This window comes from Quercus lobata, chromosome 1 (genome assembly GCF_001633185.2).
Source record: "Quercus lobata isolate SW786 chromosome 1, ValleyOak3.0 Primary Assembly, whole genome shotgun sequence".
Classification (NCBI taxonomy): domain Eukaryota; kingdom Viridiplantae; phylum Streptophyta; class Magnoliopsida; order Fagales; family Fagaceae; genus Quercus; species Quercus lobata.
This window is the reverse complement of record NC_044904.1, coordinates 2226579-2253709: the sequence shown is the minus strand read 5'-3', so window position 1 is coordinate 2253709 and position 27131 is coordinate 2226579. Positions and strand designations below refer to the sequence as shown.

Here is a 27131-nt window from a genome sequence, read left to right as displayed (position 1 = left end):
TGAGTTCTACGTGTTAATTACTTTTACAACCCAAAGAACGCCCCAATATATTCAGGATTTAAAGTTTTCAACACATGACTAAAACGTAATATACTTAGCATTCCCTTTCACGCTTTTTGACTACAAGAACGAAGTTGACAAAATGTATTCCTACTAGGAATAAAGCAAGAGGAAAAAGAGAGTGCAAAAGCGTGGCCTTTTTCAAATTTTCGTCGGCTACACAATTCTATCTAATATTCTAGTCGTCTCAATTACAGGTTATTAATCCGAAGAATAAGAAATCACTAACTTATATCTTTCCTCACATGAAAAAGAAAACGAATCAATGCTGATTTTATTAGTCCATTTGTCCCTTTTTTTTTTTAGAAAAAAAATTTATTTCGTTTATTTGCCATATGAACAACTTTTTAAATATTCATTTTTCTTTAGTTATGGATATACTCCTGCCTTACTTTTTTATCTTGAATAAACCAATAAGAACAAACTCTTTCAAACAAAATCTTAGTCAAGGAAAAGTTATATTATTCACGTTTATGAAAGGAGAGAGCATAATTTTTCCATGCTCTGGAAATACTTAAAAAAATTTCTTGTGAGAGTATTTTATTGTAAAAGACTCACTTCTTTATTGAAATATATTAATTAGATAATACATTTTTAGGTTCAAGTATAAGTTTAGCAACACCACACTGGAAATGTTGTGATATCTATCTACACAAATAAAAAGCAATACTACTCTTCTTCTCAACCCTTTGTTTTGTTGTATTAGGCCCTCCAATTTTGATTTACTTAATGGCAAGCCATGGCCCATGAGGCAGGGTTTACTGCTAGCCTAAGATAGATCTGAGGATCACTAGAAAATGAGCCTATTGATCTTTCAGAATACTATAAAGCCCAAAAGAAACCACACATGTTGACATTCTAGATTTAGGCCCAACCTCCTTTGCAATCCAATGATTGTTTGTCTAACATATATTTAGTCCTAATATTGGTTAAAGCTTCACAACTTGCAATTAATCCCACGGAAAATTTTGAATTTCTATTGTTTTGATCTCTCAAATTTTAAAATTTATAATTAAGATTGTTATTTTGATCTCTCGAGTTCATATTTGTTTTAGTAAGTGACTATTGAAACTTGACAGGAGGGTCAAATTAACAGTAATTTATAAATTGAAGGGATTAACTATAAGTTTTGAAACTTCCAATTCCAAAATAACAATAATAAATTTAGAGGGAGTATTAGCAATTGGTGATCATAAGCCAACAAGCTGAGAAAGATCGTTGCTATGTCCAGGCTGAAAAGTTTTACTAGTGAATTAAAGACCACAGAAACATCTCCTCCATTAACACACTAAGGTTTAGGGTGTGCTTGTCCATCTATATAATATAAAATTAAAGTGTGGAAAAATAAGTTATTAGTTCAAATCAGAATTCAGAACATACAACCCATGGCAATCCATATGATGTATAGATGCAGGCTTGCAGCCCATAAAATTGATCTCTGGGCTTCAATATCACACCAATGGATTTATGAAACAATCATGGTACAGAGAACAAGATACATGAGAGTTGAGACATAAAAAAGTTGCAGCATTCAACTCTATACATATTCCTGAAATTCCTGCGCAACTTGGCTGTTAAATTCCAAAGGCTGACAATTTTATCTGAGGATAAACTCCCTATGATCGTTTAAACTTCCCAAGGCTCCCCATATCAAAATCATCATTGAATAAAGTGAGTAGTGAGTGGCAAAACACTCAGACCTTCCAAAGCTTTAGAAATTTCTCAAAGTCCAGAATATGATACTGTACGGAACAATGCAGCAACAAACTAATGTAAAAAAACCCTCAACAATCTTCTCCCTATGTGAAACCCACACCAGCCATTTACCAAATAATTCGTTTGGATGAACTTATTTTCACCTCAAAAGAGAATTCAGATTTTTAAAAGCGTCACATTTTTAAGGTATGGCTGTACTTTATCACAATAACAAAATAGACTCATCCATCAAGTGAATCCTGCTAATCATACCAGCAGATAATCATACCAGTAGTTCCTTTTCTAATAAGTATATCCACAGATAACTGGATTCCTAATTTGAGAACAAACCCAGGTTCCACAAACATGGGGATCTTATGCATCTCAAACTACTATAGCTCATTCTGAGACAAATTATAAAGAGATGAGTTGGAGACATGAACAAAATGTGTTATAAACTGAGAAGCCACCATACCTGTCTCATTGCCGATTTCCTAGACACAAGAAAATTGGAGGAGAAAAATATAAGGAACTGCATGGTTGAATTTGCAATGAAGATATATGCTACAGTTTAGGTGAGCTACTCAAACTATGAGATGGAAAAATAGGCTTGCAGCCTTGCATTACCCCATATAAATAGGAGGGAGAAAATGAAAGTTAACAACAACAAAGCCTTAGTCCCAAATTTCTGGGTTTGGCTAAAGGAAAGTTAAGATTTAGAAAAATGATAACAAACAAAGCTAAAGAGGCATGTTTAGTTAAAAAAGAAAAAGAAGGCATGGTGTGATATGTGCAATACAGAGTGTGCAGAATCATTTGCATACTGCAAGAGAAGCATCCTCTAAATGTAATTACAGAACAACAACGATATTTACTGTCAAGATATATGTTACACTGATGAAAATAGGGAGTTTGCTTCCAAGGATCAAACCAATTTCATCTGCTCAACCATGTTCATCCTTTACTGCAACGTGAAAATCAGCACTCAACAAAAGCTTGAAACACATAATAATCTAGCAATGACATGATATACAAAAGCTGACAAGCTGTGTTTAGAGGTATGAGAATTTAAATAACAATTTCAAGTATAAATTGCTTCATATGCATTGCAAAAAATACATGATGGTTTTTATTATGAGAGAAAAAACAGATGTTTTACTTATTTAACAGAGAGATGTTTTGCTTCAATAAATTACATATGTCAAAATCTGACAAAACATCCTACAGTTTGTCATTCCACGTTAACATATGAATATAGCTTACATATATCCATATATTTCATCAGAAGATCACATTTGTACCATACAAACTTAATTCAAATCATTTGAACTAAAAGAAATCCAAATCTTCTCTTCAACTTACATTTAAATGAAACAACAAAGATTATTGTAAATTTTTTTTTATTTATCCCAAAAAAATCATAACTTGATATAAAATCTGTAACTTAAAAGATGGACAAAGAATAAAACATACTCATTTGGTAATCAAGGTAACAGTTTTTTACACTCTTTTGACATTGTTTTATTACACTTACATGATTGAACCAATTAATCACTGACCACAAGATGCTAAAACTGCACACAACAACAAAATGTTATTATAATTGATACAAAAATGTACAAATTTGATTTTTTTCAACTCAATGTGTGCCAAACTGAAGAGAAACAAACCCACACGGATTTTTCTCTCCTTTGACAGCACCTACACAAAATAAACGTAAGCTTTCACAAAAAGTATTAGAGTGGAAAAAGACGGCTCCATTAATAGGACCAACATATTGGTTCCAACTACACTCATGGTAACTAAGCAGCCCATACATGTATTACCTGCAACAGCCATGGACATCTCAGAATGACTACAATAGAGGTTCAATAGGGCTTGAATAATCTTGAATAAGAGCACCACAACAAATGTGTTGAAATAACAGCATAATCTACAGTTCCTAAATCACATTGCTTCCCAAGCAACAACCAGAAGCCTAAAAGTTTTTCAAGACTGCAAAGTTAAATATTGAAGCAGCCTCATAAGACATGCAAAATCCATAATCACAAAGGTTTGGGGTTGGACCTACAACTCCCTCAAGCATTAAACTTAAACAGAAGGTTAATTTCAACTAGTTTCTATTTCAAGAACACCAGAAATTGTTGGCTACTTACCCATGAGAAGCAGTCATTGTGAAAATCTTTCATTGCTGAGCATTCTCTTGGTATTCAATTGACAATAGTAAATACTTGATGGCCTGACACTCAACATTATAACCAGTACTAAGCTAATCAGATGGCAGGAATCTCACTAACAGAGTATGTCCCAGAGCAAGGTTCCATACTGTTATAAGCAAACCTATGCTCATCAAGGAAACAGAAAAATACAAATAACAAATCCTACTGAAAAATTATTCTCCGTGACAGTATAAATAATGTATAACCAACATATCCCATAGACTCATTCCTGCTACCTTCCCTACTCGTCTCCCCCTATCTCCCTCCATCCAAACATAGGTTAGAGTTAATTAGAATGTGTTAGATATAGCAAGATAAAAGGAATACCACTTTCCTCAGGTGACAGAGGCCACTGCTCTGTGCACCCCCCCCCCCCCCCCCCCAAAAAAAAAGGAAAAAAGAAAAGAAAAAAAGAGAGCCCAAAAGCAGTCAATTCAAGTGTTTCTTCATAACACTTGAGATGTTACCTTCCTCTTCATAAGTTGGAAGCATAATAAAAAGGACAGATATTTTCTAAAAGAATTCTTAGAAAAATAACACCTATAATTCAATGTACAAATAAGTTGAGCACCATCACACCCATGACCCAACCATTACATATACACGTTCTTCTCTTCTTTTCCTTGTTTTTTGTTTGAGCATATAAAGATTAAACAAGAATTATCAGTGTAACATAGTTCATGTCCTTCATAAAATCAACACGAACCAGTTTTCAAAGGCGAAATGTCTTCATTGATTCCAAGTTCAATTAGTAAACAACACACACCTATTCCGAACACAAACATGCTGCCAACTCTACCAAGTTCAAATACATATCGAAGACACCATGCAGACTACATGTAACCCTGCAAAGTCACAAACAAGAGCAAGAATTATGCAATTCAATAATAACTATACAATTTTTTCTGATTTTTAAAAGGTTGCATCAGTCCATTCCATCAATTGAAAACTGCATTCATAAAAGCATAAAAGCTGAAACATCCAATAGACAATGAAGAAGCTTTCATTTCCAAAAAAGGGCATTACAGCCTCAACATTTAAAAGGCTGCTCATTCAGCTGCCAACAAAGATAACAAATCTCCTAATCCTTCCTTGCTAATTATTTATCTGAGAACGAAAACAAAACTTGAGGGGATCCTCCCCACAGATTCTACTATATCAATGATCCTAAAATAAAATAAAAACCCTTCCTCCCTATTACATTAATCATCAAAATTTAACCTTTCCCCCCCCTATTTTTGCCTCAAAAGCCATGAATTTATTGTTAGATAAATCATCATGGTGATAAAAATGAATTAAGACTTATTCTCCACCCTGACACCAAGCTCTCCAGCTACAATCACAGTGGTTGCCAAGCCAAGAAACATCCCATGCTCCACAACACCAGGAATCCTCAAAATCTTATCGCTTGCAGTATTCAAATCCCCAATATCCTTCTTGAAAAACAATTCCACAATGTGATTCCCATTGTCTGTAATAAAGGGCACCTTCCCATCCAAATCCAAAGTTCTACGCTTTGCAACACAACCAGAGTCCTCAAACAAAGCCTGAAGACTTTTAGCAACGGCCAGATCACCATATGGCACAACCTCAACAGGCATAGCTAGACCACTCCCACCCAAATGCTCAACCATCTTTGACTCATCAACAATCACAACGAATTTCTTGCTCGAGCTCTCCACCATTTTTTCTCTCAAAAGCGACCCACCTCGGCCTTTAACAAGGTTAAGAAAAGGGTCAACCTCATCAGCACCATCGATTGACAAATCGACTGCTGGGTGAGAATTGAGATCAGAGAGAGGGATTCCAAGAGAGACAGCCTGGTCATAAGTTTTTTTCGATGTGGGTATGCCTACAATGTTGCGAAGCTTACCTTGGTTCAAAAGCTCAGCGATTCTATCCACAGCGTGTTTGGCTGTGGAGCCAGTACCAAGGCCAATAACCATGTTGGATTCAACATACTCCACAGCTTTATAGGCTGCGATTTTCTTGAGCTCGTCTTGGGTGAGAACCACTGGGGACATAGATGAAGAAGGAGGAGGAGGAGAAGGAGAAGCTTGAGAAGCAGAGGAAGAAGAAGAAGGGACTATAATTTTGGCTTCCATGGGAGATTTCTCCGAGACAATGAACTGGGGATAAGAAATTGCCATTTACGGTTGAATATAAAGGAAACCCAGAAAGGAAAAAACAAAAAAGTTTTGATCTTTTATGAGAATACCCAGAAAGAAGAGAAAAATGAAATCTGGGGTTGGGATAAGAAGCTATTCAAGTCCAAACAAAGGCTTCAGTTTTGGTATTTGTATGTAGATTTTTGAAAAGGAAAAAAACAGAGAAAGATGAAGAGGAAGATTGATTGATGGATGAAAAGGGTTATCTTGGAATGTGTGGTGGTGAGAGAAAGAGAGGTAGGGTTAAGTGTAGTGAGGAAGAGGAGGCGCTAAGGCAAGCACACGCTAGAGAAGGGTTTGTGTTAATTTGCTTTTATAAGGAGGAAAGAAAGATTTTTGGCGTGAGAAAAGTAAGGGAAAAGGAGTTCCATATATTTTGTGTGTTTGAAGGGAGAGGAAGTAAATGCTTTTACTCCTCTGCCTTCGCATACAAGGAAATCTGAGAAAGAAAAGATATTGATTTGTGGCGTATTTCACGCGGTGAGGAAAAAAAAATTTGGATTGCGTTTTGGGAAATACAGAAATAGTGAAATAAGATTCCTCCAATGGAATAGTGTTTTGAGGGTTTACTTTTTCTTTATTTTATATTTTGTTTTTGGGGGGTAACGCAGTTTGACTAATTTGGAGGAGTGTTATTGTTTTTTTTTTTTTTTTTTTCATAGAATATATAATCATTTTATTATAACTATATTATATGATAGAAAAATTAACAATCTTACATTTTGCTGCCGTAGAAGAAGTGGTATTATGTGTGAGTTTGGCAGCACTTGTTTTTGTCAACTTATTTTATTATTCAATTTATTTTAGTTACTATTTATGGATCATACTGCACTTTTTTATATTATTCATAAGTCCTATTATACTATTTCATTTGACTTTTACTTTTCTCTACAATACTTTTAGTAAAAAAATTTAACTAAATAAATCGATTCTAAATAGATCCTATATATTTTTTTTTAAAAAAAAATACATAATATATGTTTAATTATGGCATTTGCTTCACTTTGCACTACTTTCAAAGGTAATGGAAGCCTTGGAAGGTAGAATTGTCGACATAAAAAAAAATTAAAAAAATAAAAATTTGGGATTGTCGATGATGGTTGAGATATATGCCATCCAATTAATATGGGATAATAATACATATAATAGTTGGATTATGAAATAAAACTTCGTTAAGATTAATTAAAACAACCCCCCACCCTCCTGTTCATGAGTTTTTTATGATCTAAAAATGTCATTACGTGCAAGGAAACTACAAATAATACATGTTTACACAATTCTTCACTATTTTCTATTTTAGAGTTTAAATTACATTTGAAATAACTTTGCGTTAACATCACTCCCACTTATTAGTATCTTTTATATATTCTTTTTTGAGAAGAATATCTTTTATATATTCTATAAAATAAAATAAAAGGCATTTTTATATTGAATTAATAATTTCATAATGTCATTGCTGAATTACAAGTTGTTTTAATTTTATTTATTATAGACTCATATTTTGTTATGATTTTTTAGTACATAAATGACAAAACTTGAAATTTTAACAATTTAAAAAATAAATAAAACTTACAAAGCGTTCATATTTGTCCACACTATTGCATCAAAGTTATCGTTGTATTAGAAAAGATACAACTAAATGAAAAGAGTTATTTTTAGATTTCACTTAAAGGATCCTCTTTCTCTTTTGGATCAGTACATTGTTTTCGTTTAAACTTAAAAAGCTCAAAGATAAAATCCAGAAAGGAACTAATGATAAGAGTTGTCAACAAAAAGAGAGAGAGAGAGAGATTATCTTAACCTTTCCTGAAAATGACTTTTTTTTTTTAGGTATATCTTAAAATGAAATACCCCATTATATATACACAAACAAATCGTACCGTTAGCCTGTGACAAGGGGTGGTCTTTTTATTTGTTTTCCCCTATTCGTGATGGGGATGGTCTTTTCATTTGCATGAGCTCTCCACTAAGCAAAGATTATTTTGGACACGAAAATTAATCACAGATGACTCAGTTTATAGTTTACATCAAGCACATTTCATTGACATTGGTTGGAGTACCAGACTCCGCAGATTCAGGAGCCAATATTTGGATTATAATTTTTTTCACTAACTCATTATTATATGTGCGATTTTAAAAATTAGATATATAAATATATTGTAATCTACCTTTTAATATAAATCAATTTAAACACATTGTTTTTCTCATCCGCTCGTCTTTTAAAACTTGTTAAAATGTAAAATAGAGAACAGTGTTCACCAAATGTTGCAAAATTACCTCCACATTTGATACTCTCTCTCTCTCTCTCTCTCTCTCTCTCTCTCTCTCTCCAATTAGACCTACATAGAAAATATGTTGGGCCAGCAATGGCGGAGATGAGGTTTGGCATTGTGCATGGGTGAGGGCTTCCAACAAGATTGTGGAGACACAATTGGGTAATCTTTGATTGATATTGTGGAGACAACTTTGCACAAGATTGTGGAGGCGACTTTGCAGTAGCATGAGTTTGCAAATTGGAGTGCAACGGGCCATGGGTTTTAGGGTTGATGGATAGGTTTGTGTTTGGGGTGGAATCGGTGATAGCCATGTTGAACCCCAATATATATATATATATGTGTGTATGTGGGGATCAAATGGAAAATAGCATCGGATTTGTATGAAAATTGACATACATGTTAAGAATATATAGAACATGGAATTCAACGGTGAGATTTTCAAAATATGAATTCAAAAACAAATTATTATGTGATATAACATTACTTAGAATTACATTATTTATAACTTGAAATCAATCTTTTATATATATATATATATATATATATATATATATATATAAAGTTTATGCCTATAAAAGTATGAATTTGACCTCTCTAAAATTTGAAAATTATAGTATGGAGCCCCAAACACGCTGCTAGTCTGCCACTAGCTTTTTTGCATTGGGTGGTGATATGTGTTGGGTAGCAATGGATTTGTGTTAGTTTCTTAGGTTTTTTTTGGTTGTGGTTGCCAGGTTTGCCACCTACAAGTTTTGGGGAAGGAAAAAAAAATGATGTTTTTGGGAAAGAAAATAAAAATATAATCATTTTAATGAGTTATACTACAAAATAAGAAATGAGATGTGTAGTGTATTTTAAAAATGAATATGTAAATAAATTAATTAACTTTTTGGTAAGTTAAAATCGTCCGTTCCTATCTTGGAGTTTATGGTATTTCTTTTTGGGAGGCTTGTGATTAGGTCAACAATCTATTCCTTATTTTGAAATAATAATAACAATAATCCATCAAATTTTTCATTCAAAAAAACTATTTGTGGGGCCCAAATGATTTGTGGGCCAGGCCCATCTACCCGGAGAGAATCCAAAGGCCCAAGCCGAGGAGGGCCTCAGTCCAAGCTCGACAAGGTAGCCTATGGATACCGCCGAGGGCAGTTCAGTCCTCGGCAGACCCAGAGTCCCACTAGAAAGAAGGGCGAAAACGGCATAAGGCTGAAACTTGGAAGAAAGATCTAAAAATATCCAGGGAAAGCTGCCCTTACTGCCATTCAGTTCTCTGAACCTGACAGAGCCGCATTCTTTGACTTTTATAAACACCCTAAACGACTTTGAATATAGGCTGATGGGACAAATATCAACCTGGGAAATGTTGACCCTATACGTGGACGAAGGACAGTGAACACTGGCGAATATAAAAGGAAAAATCAGTAACCTAAAGAAGGGGCTGGGAAAAATGGCCAAAAACCAGAGCCTCCCAGCCCACCTCCAGGAGAGAGAGACTCCATGGGTGAAGATGATCTAAACACGCACGAACGCCACGATAAACCCACCGCTTGTCGATCAAGGCCTAGCCTTCCAAACCCACGCTCTACAAATGATATTGTTGGGGCCCCTTTTTAACGAGCGAACCCGTCACTGTTACGGTCCGCCACGAATCGTGTCCCCACAATTGGCGCCGTCTGTGAGAAAGGCTTGCGTGTTGTTATAGGCGGTGGGTCGAGAGAACACCGGTGTTATTTCTAGCCGTGGGTCATGAAGTTCTAGTATACAGTCTTGTTAGGGACTAAGTTCCTTGACTAGGGGCTTGACTGAGGAGCTAACTCCCCCAAAGCCAAGGTCCCCCGTAAAGAGCAAACTAGGCGCTTGGTAGAGTCAATCGTATAGATAAACACAAGGGGCTTGGCTAAGGAGCTAACTCCCTTAAAACCAGGTTCCAATTCCAGCGTAAAGTTCCGTTAGGGGTTATGCTTCTTGATTAGGGGCTACGTTTGTCAGCATCAGTCACACGAATAATTCTAGGGGCTTGGCCAAGGAGCTAGCTCCCTTAAAACCAAGTTCCAGCGCTAAGGAAAACTAGGTTTTGGACAGAACCAAGGCATTGCATGGTCCTCGGACCCAAGCCTCAGGGGAAACCAACTACCTGGATGTAATGAAAACTAGGTTTTGGACAGAACCAAGGCATTGCATGGTCCTCGGACCCAAGCCTTAGGAGAAACCAACTACCTCGATGTAATGAAAACTAGGTTTTGGACAGAACCAAGGCATTGCATGGTCTTCGGACCCAAGCCTCAGGAGAAACCAACTACCTGGATGTAAGGAAAACTAGGTTTTTGACAGAACCAAGGCATTGCATGGTCCTCGGACCCAAGCCTCAGGGGAAACCAACTACCTGGATGTAATGAAAACTAGGTTTTGGACAGAACCAAGGCATTGCATGGTCCTCGGACCCAAACCTTAGGAGAAACCAACTACCTGGATGTAATGAAAACTAGGTTTTGGACAGAACCAAGGCATTGCATGGTCTTCGGACCCAAGCCTCAGGAGAAACCAACTACCTGGATGTAAGGAAAACTAGGTTTTGGACAGAACTAAGGCATTGCATGGTCCTCGGACCCAAGCCTCAGGGGAAACCAACTACCTGGATGTAATGAAAACTAGGTTTTGGACAGAACCAAGGCATTGCATGGTCTTCGGACCCAAGCCTCAGGAGAAACCAACTACCTGGATGTAAGGAAAACTAGGTTTTGGACAGAACCAAGGCATTGCATGGTCCTCGGACCCAAGCCTCAGGAGAAACCGACTACCTAGATGTAAGGAAAACTAGGTTTTGGACAGAACCAAGGCATTGCATGGTCCTCGGACCCAAGCCTCAGGAGAAACCGACTACCTGGATGATGAAAACTAGGTTTTGGACAGAACCAAGGCGTTGCATGGTCCTCGGACCCAAGCCTCAGGGGAAACCAACTACCTGGATGTAATGAAAACTAGGTTTTGGATAGAACCAAGGCATTGCATGGTCCTCGGACCCAAGCCTCAGGGGAAACCAACTACCTGGATGAAATGAAAACTAGGTTTTGGACAGAACTAAGGCATTGCATGGTCCTCGGACCCAAGCCTTAGGGGAAACCAACTACCTGGATGAGGAAAGCTAAGTTTTGGACATGGGTCTGGCGTGCATCGCGCAGCACTCAGCAGTTATCCCGGTTAGTTCCAAGAGTTCAATTTATTGAGAATTACCATTGTTATACTTGACAATACTTGTGAGTTTAAACTGGAGGGAATCTGTGTTAAGGCATTTTTCTGCCTGGAACCTCATTAAGGGCGAGCTTAGATTTAATATTCATGCACAAAGTAGTTGTTGCAAAAAAGAAAAGAAAAGAAGAAAGTATGTATAAAGAAATAAACACATCTTTTATTAAGACAAAAGAACAGTACAGTGTACAGTTAAAAAAGCTGAAACAAGCCTACGTTAGAGTTAACTGCGTAAGCAAAAGAAAAGTACAAAAGAGTGAATATAAAACCGAGGAGATAGCTCAGAGGAGAGATTGGCTACTGTTGCAAGATGTCGTCTGAGGAAACCATTCCTCGACACTTCTACATGCCCATGACTCAGGCAGCCAAAGAATCTGACCTCAGACTAACACCATCTACAGAAAAGGCGCAGGGAGCCGGAAGTTGGGAAGCCCCCACAAGAATTTGCCGGCTACAAGGTAGACAGTGCTGATGGTGGAAATTCCTTCTTCGGACATACCAAAAAACTGGCATGACCAGAACCTGCTTCGGATTTTGACTGAAAGAGGGGGAGACACCCTCCCCCCTCCGTCGAAGTGTAAATTTCTCTTAAGTTTATGCTTACTTGGCCCGTGCATCACTCCTTCGAGTCTCGGGAGGACACGGCGCCTCCGCGGTGGAGAAAGTCCTTTTTCCCTAACCCTCGCCTCAAACATGATTTCCTAAAGGAGGAAGCTGAAGGATTTGTGCGTAGGTAAAGCAACTTTCTCTCCTATTTATTCGAAAAGATGAGGTCATGGCATTTAATTCATACAGCGTCCCAAGAAGCGCTACAGACAAAAGGTCTCCGGCTCGATTTCCAGCGTCATCTGCGACCATGAGATTAAAGGAGTCTGGGGAAGGCGCACCTCGAGCACTGGGACGCCAGAAAGTACCACGCGGTCAAAGACTACGGAAATGCCTCTAAATCGATGGGCCTAGTGAATTCGCGGCCCAGGCCCGTTCAACATGATGACCCACGGACTATGGCCCACGCCGGGGAGTAACCGTTGCCAAGAACAACCTCCTGCTCGGCAGCTTGAGAGACACTGAGGAAAAGGGATAAATAGAACCAAGGCCTTGCATGGTCCTCGGACTCAAGCCTATGGGGAAACCGGCTACTCAGATAAGAAAAGATTTGAAGTTCGTAAGATGGGCTACTTGATAAAAATGTCAGGTTACTTCATCCACGGCTTAAACACCCTAAAGAAGCTAAGGCCAATAAAGGTGTAAGCAAGGCGGTAGAACGCCTCAGCATTCAGTCGTATAAGAGGGCTGTTCATTTAGCGAGTGATATATCTCCAAATGATTATTCCTCATCCGGCATCAAACCTTCGTTTTTCTCCTCGGCTAGCATGGGGTAAGTGTTACTTTTCACTGGTCGGCCTTATCGTGCCAAGCACTTCAATTAAAATTGTGGCGACATCTTTTTATTATCTAGTATTTTAGTCTTAGTCGTCATTGATTCAGATGCTATATTATTGTGCCGAGCAGCGCTTGCAAATTTATAAAAACTTAGAGACATAACATGCGAAATGAGATAAACAACAATTTTTATTAATATAAAAAATTATTACAACATACAAAAAGGGGCTCAAACAAGCCTATACAAAACGTGAACTGCCTAAGCAACAATTACAACCGTAGTACAGATAAGTAAACTGTCAGGCGCCTCTTGAACTCGTCTTCAAAAGTTTCTCCAATCTCCGCCTCATCGCTGCTCGTACTAAGAGGGGAACTCACTTCAAAAAGAAAGAGGATGAAGAAGAGAGAAATAGTAAGGAAGAAATCAATGAAGAAGATGGAGGAGGTGAAGGAAGAAAATGGAGGACATGAGTAAAAGAAGGAGGAGAAGAGGAGGGAGAGAGATGAAGAGACAAAGAGAGGAGCAAAAGATAGAAAAGAAACAGCACCAGAGCGGAACTGGTGCTGGGAAGACAATAAGAAGAGGGAGGGGGAGGGCACCAAGGAGCAAAAGAGGGAGAAGCAAAAGCACTTAGCCCCTGCCTCAGCCCTGACTCCTAACACGTTGGTGCCATATTAGGTACGCTCGTGAGGAGCCGAGTGGTGCTGGTCTTGGTTGTTCTCGACTCAGTCACGCCGAGAATTCGACATGACGAGCCCCTGCTTCGGATTTTGGCTAAAAGAAAGGCGAGACAGATCTTAAGTCTGCGCCACCCTTGCCCTGACCGAGCCATTTCAAGTTTTTTCAGAATGTGTTGTTTTGAGGAGTGTGGTCTCTTCATCATTTGTTATGGAATGTGTATCACGACTTAGTGTATAAGCCCGTGGGTAGAATGAACCCTAGGGGAGGCTAAGTATTTTAAATCTCAGAAGGATGTAGAGGGATTCTTTGCAAAAACAATAACCTCCCCCCTTCCTTCTTATACAGAGGGTGGAGCGGGAGGCATTTAATAGGTTCAGATCTCCAAAGGGATCTGCCAGCACAAGCATGCCGGTTCCGTTTCCCCACCCCGTCAAAACAAACCGCCGAATTAAAGTAATCTCGTAAATAGCGGCCATTAAAAGCGCGGTTTGGATACCCAAACGATAAGATCGCATCAAGCGCGAAATCAAAAGACTGTCTCGCGGACCGGTGCATTTCTTGGGCAGATCAGGAGCCGCCGACATTATTAAATAGGCCGAATTGATTGGGCCGTAGGAGGATGCTCGGTGTTACCAAAACCCCCCTTTCCAACCAGGAGGTTGGACAGCAGGGTTTTGAGGGGCTGTTGTGGGGCCCAAATGATTTGTGAGCCAGGCCCATCTACCCGGAGAGAATCCAAAGGCCCAAGCCGAGGAGGGCCTCAGTCCAAGCTCGACAAGGTAGCCTATGGATACCGCCGAGGGCAGTTCAGTCCTCAGCAGACCCAGAGTCCCACTAGAAAGAAGGGCGAAAACGGCATAGGGCTGAAACTTGGAAGAAAGATCTAAAAATATCCAGGGAAAGCTGCCCTTACTGCCATTCAGTTCTCTGAACCTGACAGAGCCGCATTCTTTGACTTTTATAAACACCCTAAACGACTTTGAATATAGGCTGATGGGACAAATATCAACCTGAGAAATGTTGACCCTATACGTGGACAAAGGACAGTGAACACTGGCGAATATAAAAGGAAAAATCAGTAACCTAAAGAAGGGGCTGGGAAAAATGGCCAAAAACCAGAGCCTCCCAACCCACCTCCAGGAGAGAGAGACTCCATGGGTGAAGATGATCTAAACACGCACGAACGCCACGATAAACCCACCGCTTGTCGATCAAGGCCTAGCCTTCCAAACCCACGCTCTACAAATGATATTGTTGGGGCCCCTTTTTAACGAGCGAACTCGTCACTGTTACGGTCCGCCACGAATCGTGTCCCCACACTATTAATATAGAGGTGCAGTTTTATTGAGAAGTTACAATTTCTCTAACTTAAAACATTTAAGTTTTATGGATGGATGCTTTTTTTTTTTTTTTTTTTTGGAGAAAATTATGGATGGATGCTTAATATGGATGATTTTGGAAAAAAGTATTTTGTGCATTCGGAATATATATCATCTCTCTTATAATATTTGAAGTCCATGCAATTGATGACTTCAAAGCAAAATAATTGGAAAGAGATTTAGAGATGTATGATAGAAGAAAAATACTAAAGTTACAAATTGATCTACAAAAAAAATTATAAACTACTAATATGGTTATTGACAATTGAAAAAGTAATATCAATGATAAACCAAAATGAAAATCAATAAAAATTTGTTATAGCAATGATTTATAGAATATATGCAATTGAAATAATAGGAATGTTATTAAAAATTACTTTTTTGTATATAAGCTGAGTAGAGAGTTGTGTATATATACTGCATAGTGTATAGGCTTTGAATGAGAATATAAAATACAATTGGGATCCCCAAATTTGACTAAAAACTCAAAAAGGGTCAAAGGCACTTTTTGAAAGGGTGTGGGTGGCTAATACTATTATGGCATCTAAACATCATTGGTGTTGAGTTACTTTAGGTTGTCCTTTTGGACAGGGCCTCATATGAATGGAATCAAATTGAATTGCTATTATCTTTTCAGGAAGGTAGTGGGAAACAAGGCGTGAAACTTGCTTGCTTTTTCCACAATTCTCCGCATATTCCCAATCTCTGGATTTCGTTTCCCTGAACTTTTTACATATGCTAGATTTGATTTGATCTTTCAATTTATTAATTAAAACTTTATTTGCTTTCACAGTTGTTACTCTTATTTATATCGTTTTTCATGTATTTTTATTTTTTTTAAAAATTTATTGGGGGCACTATAGAGGGCTGTTACTTGCCGGGATTTGATTATGACAAGTGACAAGCAATTTGAGAGGCCCATATTCAAGGATTTTTTATAATCCAACATCACTTTTGTCCTCTTCAGCTTCTGAAGATTTTAGAGTTAGTTTTACCAGGATATGGATATCTTCTTGGGATAGTCAATTGTTTGGCTCCTCAGCTTTGGTCCTATGTTGTATCCGTGGGCCATCTTGTCCATAATCAAAATGGGAAATCTGAATTTGAAGACTTTTAAAACCCAAGGAGAAAGAGAAATTTTTGCAATAAGCATAATTTGCAATTAGGAAAGATAGCTGGTCCGGTTGGATGTGGACGTGGTCGGATCATGGATGTCCTGTCCTCGTTTTAGGATCAAAAAATTTGTGCAGTATGGGAAGGATCATGGATGTTCTATCCTCATTTTAGGATTGAAAAAAATTTGTGCAGCATGGAAAGTGTGACAATTGACAAGTTGGTGGAGCTATTTTATTATTCCTAATGAGGTGGTTTTGATATTAATGAAACGATTTTTAAAAATTGATAAACAAATATTTTAAGCTTATAATAATAGAATGGAGTTATGAACATAAAACTTTTACTTTTGCGAGATACAAAAAAGATGATTGGTAGATAATCTTTTTCAAAAATTTGCTTTGATGGTAGGTATTTGTTATCTTCAGTCTACTCTCTTGGTATAATTATGTATTAAAAAAATTAAATTTATATATATTTCTTCAAAGCATGACAAGATGAGACGGAAATGGAATTTAATTAATTAATTTATACATAAATAATTTTAACACATATTCAGAACTAGGTTAAACAGGCAAAATTCGTCTCCGCCCCATCTTCCTTCCAAGAATGGAAAAACTGAGAGGAGAAGTAGTTACAAATAAGAGAGGGTGACCCACATGTCTTACATTGAACAAAAGCATGTTCTAGTTTGTGGTGGTGATTGATTAGTACTTCAAGACAAGGGAAATTGTTAATTCTAAGAAATTAAGCGTGGCAAGGATGATAACACGAATTACTCAAGTTGGAACCAAGAGTCAATATCAAGAAAGTTTAAACAAAACCCACCTCTTGTAGGCCATAGTGTAGTTTATATCATTTTATGGGAGATTCGTTATAATCCGAACCATTTGACTAAACAAATAAGACTGTATTTGCATTATAAGTAAGTTATCCCACCAATCTTTTTACCATTCAGATGAAAATAATAAACCATGCAGGCCAAAAGAAAAAGAAAAAGATAAAACAAAGACTAAATTAGGCAAAGTTCATCACTAATTTCTTATTCCTTAATAATTACATTATTTAAATGATATCTAGCGTGCGTTTGAATTGGGCATTTTGCCCAATCTGCGTGTTTAGCGTTTTTTTAGTGGGTCCCATAGGTACTGTTCACGTACTATCAAATTGACGAAAACATAGATTTCTAGGTAAATTTGGGTCTCACAGCACTATTCACACCTTTAAAAATTATTTTGTTACAATATTTTCAGTAATAAGTTTTCAGTTTTCAGCAAATAAGCGGTATCTAAACACATCTATAGTGTAATTAAATTACATTACAACATACGTTACAATAATTATGGTCAATGAATTTAGACCATACAAATCCAAATTCAGGATAAGAGTTTGTGGAAAGGCAAGCTCTAAGAAATAACCAACTTCAGTTTGACCAAGCAATGTGTATGGTCTAACATGCTTTCCATGTGCGCTGCTCCAAAATTCAAACAAGAGAGAGCATTCTCGGATTTGAAAGTGAGTCATAGTTTTGAATTTGATCAACAATAAGCTCAAGGGTCACTAAAATTCTTAAACTATTATCATGACTTATTGCAATTGATTCATAACAGAAGTTGTACCAATGATAAATATGTGTGAAAGTAATATTACTTTAATCATAATTTATCACTTTAACAAATTATGAAAAAAGTTGTTCCCTTAACATTACTCTTTAAAGTTTGAAAAACTTTCAATTATAAGAAAAGTGGAAGGTCAAAATGCAACTTAGAAGTTTGAACAAAAGGTGTAAAACAATGTTTGGCCAAGAATTACCCACCCTAGGACAAACTTACTTGACCATGCAAAAAAGTTAGTAATTTCAATGTAATAAACATGGATCAAACCTTTGAATTGACACAATGGCCGGATTAAAAAAAATAAAAAACACCCTTTGAATTGACACATTCCAGCCAAATACTGTGCCAGGTTTTTTGGATTCAACCTTTGAAATGGAAACAGATGCATCTGTTGTTATTGTGACATAACTATTAAGTACTTCATTTAAATTTTACCAAAAAAAAAAAAAAAAAACACTATCAAGACTTCATTCAGATATTACATTATTAACTTTTATTGTAAATTTCACAAATTCATAAATCATTAACAAGGCAAGAATATTAATAGTAATTACTAAAATTCCATACAAACGATTATGTGTGAGGACCTAGCCATCATATCTTTTTGACATCCTTGTTTTTTTATTCTCAAGTTTATATAAAGATCTCTTTAAAATAGTCCTTGTATTAACCAAACCAATTCCCCATTCCGAATTTAATTTTTACAGTCCCGAAATTTGAAGTCCAAAGTATGTAGTTTTGCTCTCACATGTCCACCATCACATACCAATAACTTTCGCATAAAGGTAGACCTTACTACTGGATCTCATACATGAATAACACACACAATATTTGGTAAATAAGACTCGCTTTTTATGTGAAAAAACAAGAGTAGTGCACAAGTATGAAATAATTTTTCAGACATAAGCCACCACAAAAGTGGAGCCAATAGTATAGATGCTTTTCTCAGAGATATAATATCATCTCTACTCTACCAAGTCAATACAGAATAAGCATCTACCTAAATGGTGTCGTATTAGTACATGTAGCCTACAACAATGTCATTCAATATAACCTAAAGGTTTGATGGTGGAGTATTTGGCATCAATGCATGAAATTTCTTTTTTGATAATCATCAATGCATGAAATCTCTGGCATTATCAATTGGACCTTCTTATATAAGGCCCTATTATGTGTTTTTTTTTCTTCTTTTGATAGTGATCAATGCTTTACAGGCTATCACTTCTCTCCTTCAGAGCTAGCTTATTAGGCTTGTATATAAGGTAACTCCATCATCACTAATTTCCTATGAAGTGATCAATTTCCCTTGAAGAAGATTCACTCTATTTGATTGCACAATGAAAACACACACACACAAATTGAGATGGATCAATCTCAAATACACGTCTTCACCTACATCACCAACATGAAATGGAAAACACAGAGAAAGTGATCCCCATTCTACATGTTACAAAGAGGAAGATAGCAGTAATCGAAATAGAACATACCAATCTTTTTAGTTATTTAGTTACCCAAGCACTTATGCGCCAATCACAGCAGGCCACCAACAAAGGTGCATAGATGTATTTTTCAATGCCATGAAAAAGTAAATTGATTTTGATGTCAAAGCCACAATCTACCAACAGATGCACCAAATAACCTTTCCACAATTAGAAAAATCACAAGTGCAGAATTATTTGGAGTCTTGGCAAGCACACCTCATAGAATAATATCAGTAAGCATGCCTTATAGAATAATAATAGCTAAAATGGTCATCTTCTTGGATCAATATGCTGGAGGGATAAAGACAAGCACAATTACCATGAAGGCAGAAGGTGCCAACTTTTAGAATACCACTAAAACCCGTGTTACAATGGTGTTTGGGACTCGTCAGGATGTCATGAACAATTATGCGTTTTGGAGTCATATAACTCCATTACTCCCAATTTGAGAGTACAAGCAAAATTATTCAATGCATTCATTGTACTACTGCATTTTCCGTTTTATAGAATATCTTCTCTTTATTCTCCTTTTATACAAGAGGTATTCGTCTAACAAACTTTGTCTCAACTCTCAATGACTCCAAAAAGTACAAGAAAGGAAAAAAAATGGCACAAAGGATTAGGAGAGAATATGTTATGAGATTGACTAAGACAAGGAAGGTAGTACATAAATCTCATAACTATGAGAATGTATCTTATGAGATCATCTCATGAGACCACCCTTTCACAATATGTAGTATCTACACATGTGAGACCCACATATACCATGAGAGAGGTTTTATGAAACCGTCTCAAAAGATACTTTTTCCATATCTATTTACCACATTACTATGAGATTTTTGTTGATTATCTCATCGAATTTTGGACAACAAATTAATAAGTTATGTAGTAATATATCCATGATACCAACAACAGATCTACAACAAAAATTATTTTCCAACAAATGCAAACTAATAAAATTAGGTGGTGAACCTATCTCAACCAGCACCCTAACAAATATCGTCAATGCAAACACTTCCAGAGTTCTGAAGTTAAGATGAATATGCATGTTTTCCAAGGTCAAATGAAAAGATCTAAAATGCGATCTAAGTAGGTTAGCATGTTTCAATCTCAAACAAGCAGTCCATTACATCATTTTTCAAATGGCTTTTAATGCTTATTTCTGCCTGTCTGCTAAATTTTCAAGTCTTAATCACAAAAACAGCTTAAAGAACCAAAGCCAATCATAAATAAAGAACTAAAATCGATCGTATCTCTGATTTCAGTAACTGTGACCTGAGAATATGGAATCAGTCACAGGGTTGTACAATCCAGTAACTTGGAGTTTCAGCGATCATGGTCCACGGTACCATAGCCACTATTTACTGCTTTTGGCTCGATAAATATTCTGGTACTTCCAACTAATTTCCAAAAAACTAAAGACATATATTAAGCATATTAAAGAAATTATGCTTTAGATCCACTTCCCATTTAACTTTTGCTGTACTTCCCCTTTTCAGTATTTTAACAGACTGATCACTAGGATTCAGTTGGACAATGTCAACTAGTTGAAAATTTGGCATTGTTATATGGAGATTTTTCCTTATCTAAATTCTGAATGAAATGAAACACTATTCCAGAAGAAATATAAATAAAGAAAATATAGAAAATATATATATAATTCTAAAAGGCAAAACTTAGATACAGTATCTTAGATGCAGTTCATTAGGTACCTTTCTTAAATTTTAGTCATCTGTCCATTTTAAATATCACTCTAAACGGCGTTAAAAGACATTTTTTCTCCTTTTTTTCCGTCTCTGGCTTCCTTTAGTTCGCTCTCTCTCAAAACTCAATGGCTTTAGATCTCTCCACATCTCAAAATGAATAAGAAATTTGGCCGACAATCCCTTCGTAATCCTTCAGATCTGGTCCATTGCAAGCGAAATCTGCCAGACCTTCCAACTCGTTGACTTCATCGGCAATTCCTTCAATTCTTACAGCAATCTCAATCAGCAAATATATAGTGAAAGACATCCATGAGAGGTGGCAATACAATATTTGTGATAGTTTCTCTTTTGGCATCAATGGGAGCTTCTAGTGTTGAAATTGTTGGTCCAAAGAGAGAATCAGGTGTTCAAGGTCTTGTAAGTTTTTGTACAACAAAGTTCATCTCTCCAACCAATAAATCTATTTTAAATGAAAATTGAAGTCAACATGTTTCATAATTTTGAAAACAACCTATGGATTATGGATTTTGCTGAAGAAGTTTTTCTTCAGATTGGGTGTGAGAAGTCCGAAGAAATCTGGTCATTGAGTTTTTCAGTTTTTGTGAGATAGGAAGAAGAAAAAAAAAAAAAAGTAAACAAATGGAGAGGATTTTAACACTGTTTGGAGAGATGTTTAAAATGGACAGATGCCTAAAATTTAAGAGGGGTACCTAAAGAACTGCACTTAAGGTACTGTATCTAAGTTTTGTCCAATTCTAAAAATGATCTAATATAAACAATTTGGGCAATGGGTTAACTTTCAATAAATGCTGGATTCATTCATTTATTTAATTGGACAACCATCAGTACAAGCTGGATTTATAACATAAAACATGACAAGGATGGTTTAGAACTTGCAGTATCAAATGAAGAGAAAGAAAAAGGGGAGGGCAGATCTAAGCCTTTCATTTTCAGGTGAAAACAAGGCATTGACATAATTTAACAAAAAATGTCAGAGCTATATACAATTTCTAATCAAAATAAGATGACTAAATTGGGTGCTACAAAGCTTTTACAGACAAGAACTGACTCAAGTTTCATAAAGGAACCATCAATTTACAGGGGAGAAGCATCATTCACTTCCATCACCAGTACCCACTAGAGAACACAGAGCAGCAATTAAGCAAGTAAACCTTGCTTAAACAATTATGCTATAATGGACAGAGAGACTGCAGTAATCTGATGGCATTTTAACACTAACCTATAGACCGAGGGCCTTTATGACAGTAAAATATGATGCAAACCTCAAACATATGAGATTATTTTGAAGTAGATAACGATATACAAGGAAAGGGAGAACAGGGCAAACACATGCTGCCAGAAGAGCAGTGCTGAAGCTTCGCTAACTGCATATCCCCTCAAGCTGGCAATTGCTCCCAATAAAATGGCACTCGGTGTTGTGTATTGCAACAAAAGCACAAATCTGTACATTTCATCACCGCTGACCAAAAAATTCAGTTTATCAGACAAAGCAACAATACCAATTCCAAGAAGAGGAAGCACCAAGAGCCTTGCCACACTTATACCAATTGTAGTTCGAAGACCAAGTTTTGAATCAATTGGCCCCTCAGCAAGCATACCCCCAAGAACAAGCATCACAGAAGGCACCATTGCACCGGCTAAAATCTCTAAACTGTCAGTGAGAAAAGATAGTGGAGCGTCATATCCAAAGAAAAAAGCCTTGATCTGAGGCACCATCCCAACGATGATAGCTAAAAGAGAAGCAATAGTTGGAGGTTGAAGTATGTGCTGTATTGGAGTTTGTACAGCAACAGTTCTGATCCTCCTGACAACTCTAGGCTCAGCCAAACACCTAATGGACCTGGGACTGTTCGGAGCTCCTTCTCCTGTAACCTCAAGGTCAGGAACAGACGACTGAGAAACACTTGATATGCTTTGGAAAATTCTAGCAATAGAGGGTTGCTTTGAATGCTCAGTTTCTTTATCTTCCATACCCGGCCATTCAGCTTCAACAAGGAGAGGCCTACTGACATCATTGACTGCTTCTTGTTCCTCAATCTCAATCTCAGTCCCTTCTTCAACAATCTCATAGTACTCCATTGGAGGCTCCATCATGTGATACACAAGGGTATAAACAAGAATCACAGAAACCCATGAAGAAAAAGAGACATAAGCCACCCCTCTTGAATGACAATTGGGTCCAAATGGATTATCTTTAGTATGGCAGACAGATCCGACAAGTGCAAGAGGGATATTTCCAGTATTACCAAATGCAGTCATGATAATGGTAAATCTTTTAAACTGTGGAGGTGGGCGGCAAATAAGCACGACTATGTACCCAAGGAGGCAACCAATAGCTGTACTGATTACAACATTAATTGGAATAAACCACCAATCAGCAAAGTTCTCAACTGTAATGCTTTCACCCAGTTCAGTAAATATTAGGCAGGGCAAGAAGAGAGCAAAAACAAGCTTGCTGAGAAGCTTAAATGTCGCTTTCGGGATTATTTTGGTTTTGGGGTGTGCAAGAACCAGACCTATAACCGTAAGGGAAAGAAGTTTCATCAAAGGGATTATTGCACTTAGTATATCTTCACCACTAGTCTTCATATTGTTTTGATAAAGCTCAATTAAGTATCGCGACATTTTTCCCTCTTTGTAGTGAAAAATCAATAATTCTCTCTGCAATGAATCAAACAAAAAATACAAATACAAAAACTCAGATCAAATTCAATAGTAGTTCTGGTTCCTATAACACCAACAACATAATATCTAAAACCTCACCAAGAAATTTGCACTGCCACAACATGAATTCAGCATATTATCCATAAAATTATCATAATCAATCACAACACAAGAGTCTCACAAACCTAATGAACTAAATCTCAAATTTAAATTGGACAGATTATCAAGAAACGCAAAAAGATCCATAAAAACACCATCTTTAACAAGATTACCACAAACCACATCCTATAAATCAAAGAAATACAACATGGGATTTTCAAAAACCGCGTCCAAAATTAATGAAAACACAGCATGGGGTTTTCTAAACACCAAAAGACGAAAAGGGTATCTATAATTTTTCATTCTCTACAAGAAAATCAACCAGAACAATGCTTTTATCAAATATTCAACAATAACATCAAAACTAATTTGCAATTAAAAAAAAAAGTGTAAAAGAAGAAAACTTGCAGATCACAAAAAAAGAGTGAAGAGAGATTCCGGGACAGAGGTTTTGAGTTGAACTGTTGAAGAGAAAACGCATACGAGGATTCCTTAACAACCTTGGATTAACTGATTCTTAACCAAAGAGCTGGTATTTATTATTATTAGTATTATTTTTTGATAGAAAACACACAAACTTCATTAATAATTAAAAGCAAAAGATACATCATGGAAGAAGAGCCTGTTCAAGAAAACAGGGACTCTCTTAGATCCAAACAGAAAAATCAAAGAGCTGGTATTGGTGAATGACTAATGAAATAAAATTGACCCATTTAACCATAGGAGGAGTGCTTATGCCTATGCCTATGAAGCTAGAAGCTTACAGGGAGAGATTATGTTTTCTGGAGTTGCTAGCAGTGCAGCAGGCAGTGCCTATGGAGCAGCTCAGGAAGCTCTGGTGGATGCAGCTATAAAAGCTAGAAAACTTGGTTTTTGACTTTTGTAGAGTTTTGTTTTTAGGCAACTGCAACAGATTAGTCCAACGAGTTTGCAACACGGAAAGCACACCAATGGAAGGAGAAGACTATGATTGCTGATCTTCTTTCCCTTCAGCAGAATGGACTAGTTTACAAGTTTTATTTTTTGTTCCCAAAGTCGTTCTTGGCTCTGTTTGTCATTTAGCAGATATGGCAAACTATAATGCCAATCCACCAAAGCTGGTCTAATCCAGCTCTTTTGTATCCTTTACTTTTACTTGATCTTTATCTCCCTTTTACGGTTAAAAAAACAAAACATTATAATTTGGTACGGAATAAGTAGTGACGTATGTATTATTCCGTTTGTCATTTAGCAGATATGGCAACAGGCAGAGCTGGTAGCCAATGGTTGGCAACAGGCATGTAATGATGGCCTGCCCGGGAATCAGGTGGACCATGTGACAGTTGGTGGTAAATGGCGGCACTAATGGTTGGCAAACGTTGGCCAATGGGCGCCTAAAGAATGGTAAAATAGTCTGACAGTTCACTTGCATTAGACTTGTAATGGCTAATACATGACAGTTGGCTGATAGAACATCACAAATTTTGCTGAAGCTCTGGACCATTCATGATTTTTGGTAACAGTATGCACATATTGGTATATAATTTTGGCTTTCCATAAAAAAAAACATATATAATCTATGGACATAACTAGAAATATTTATATCATTAGTTAATTTTTGGTAAGCATACCACCTAATTTCGCCAATTGGCTCTAGCTTGATTAGCACTTCTTCTTCCTCAATAGTAGAGTAGAACAGAGGTCATGGATTTAAATCTCACATGGTGTGGCTTTCCAATAAAAAAAAACTAATTTAGAATAATAATGAAACACTTCTACTTTGTCGTTACTATTTTTAGAATGGCAACATAAAATCCATTTTCCTCGATATCGTCTTTAATTAGCCTCATTCTCATAAAAAAAATTGTCATTTATGTTTTCTCTACTTATTATTGATACTGTCCTCATTAAACTCCAATATCTTATCATTCCTTGACTTTTATGATTCTCTTATTTTTGAAGTTTCTTTTGTAGTTTTTAATTCATATTAGTTTTGTTGTACTTGCTTTTTGTAGAGAACTAACCCCAGCTGAAATTGATGATATTTAGCTCTAGTGGAGTAGCTTGCTGCTTGCTCTTCTTGCCTGCCATATGTCTTTGAAGAGATATTATTAATTAATATATGTTGCATTCCTTCACAATGTAGCAGGGTGATCAATTTAATGTAGATTAATTGATAGGATTAAATTTTTAACCTGTCTGAATTGGAGCAGTAAACTGGTGAGCCAATTGAGCCTATTACTAGATATCCTTTGTCTAAGGAGTGGTTTATTTTGGGCCTCTTACTATATATCCTCTGTTTATTATTTAGAGATGAAAGTAAAATTACACCTTTTCTTCTATTACTTCGGCATAACTAGCACCGACAAGAAATTCAGGTAAGCTTTGTTTTCCTTCCTCACTAAGCATGTGGATGGTCTTACATTTGATGTGAATTGGTCTTGGTTTGGGTTGATATTCCAAGTACCTTGCATAAATGTCACATTTATAAACTGTTTTATATAATCCCTCTTTCATTTATGAATTTTCTTTATATTCTGTTTTCTTACTGTATTTCTTGTATGTATTATTTTGTTTCTATGACTATGATTGTCACGCTATAACGAGCAAACCCTAAAACGACACCATATTATTTATGCTTCTCCAAAAAAAAAAAAAAAATTAAAAGAAGAAATCTTAAATCTTAAATCTTAAATATGGCCATGCAATACACTTAAACATAGATTAATTAAAAAAAATTATATATATTAATATATATATATATATATATTTCTTGTAAGAAAATGTGTTAATAGTTAGTAAGTCACATGAAATTTTAATGAATTAATATATATACATATTGAGTCACTTCACCTAAGAATGTTATGTTATGTGTAAGGAAGTAGTTTTTGAGCCCAAGTGACATTGGGCCTAGAATGAAAATAAGCTCAATCCCTGACCAACCTTGTCATGCCCCAAACCCGAAAAGGTCCAAAGCATGAGGAAAACTTCTCAAAGGGGGCATGACAAGCCCGTTCTGAGGATTGACCTCTTTGAAAGATTTGGACCTTGGACCACGGACTAGGTCTGGATTCTATTCTCATTGGGGATGCTATAGGAGATTCAAGAATGAGACACTTACTGAGCCACCAAGGAAGATGTACTTGTTGAGCTACCAAGGAGGAATTTTGGAAAATGCATAATTATCCAAGGAAGCCTATTGAAGCTTCCTGATAGAGCAACAATCACCTCCGCATCAATGAAGCACACCTACTTGGCACAATCACATTTGTTAATGAATGATTGGCCTAAACAGTGCAAAGAGCTCCAAAAGTCTTCATTCATCGTGAAAGTAGGGAAGC

The 27131-nt window shown here is 36.6% G+C and overlaps 2 protein-coding genes across 2 annotated transcripts; both read right to left on the bottom strand.

Annotated features, from left to right (window-relative positions):
- Positions 1 to 4934: 4934 nt before the first annotated feature.
- On the bottom strand, positions 4935 to 6540 carry LOC115974092 (probable ribose-5-phosphate isomerase 2). The gene has a single exon (XM_031094310.1). It carries the CDS (start codon positions 6122 to 6124, stop codon positions 5270 to 5272), a length of 855 nt encoding a protein of 284 aa, XP_030950170.1. The 5' UTR covers positions 6125 to 6540; the 3' UTR covers positions 4935 to 5269.
- Positions 6541 to 21824: 15284 nt separating this feature from the next.
- On the bottom strand, positions 21825 to 24913 carry LOC115974082 (protein PIN-LIKES 2). The gene is made up of 2 exons (XM_031094303.1): positions 24576 to 24913; positions 21825 to 23709 (listed from the first exon to the last, which is right to left on the bottom strand). The coding sequence occupies exon 2, from the start codon at positions 23671 to 23673 to the stop codon at positions 22312 to 22314; it is 1362 nt and encodes a 453-aa protein (XP_030950163.1). The 5' UTR covers positions 23674 to 23709; positions 24576 to 24913; the 3' UTR covers positions 21825 to 22311.
- Positions 24914 to 27131: the final 2218 nt, after the last annotated feature.

What these genes read in the sequence shown, in the direction of transcription:
- LOC115974092 (XM_031094310.1), bottom strand. Translation starts at nt 6,124, where the DNA reads ATGGCAATTTCTTATCCCCAGTTCATTGTCTCGGAGAAATCTCCCATG.
- LOC115974082 (XM_031094303.1), bottom strand. Translation starts at nt 23,673, where the DNA reads ATGTCGCGATACTTAATTGAGCTTTATCAAAACAATATGAAGACTAGT.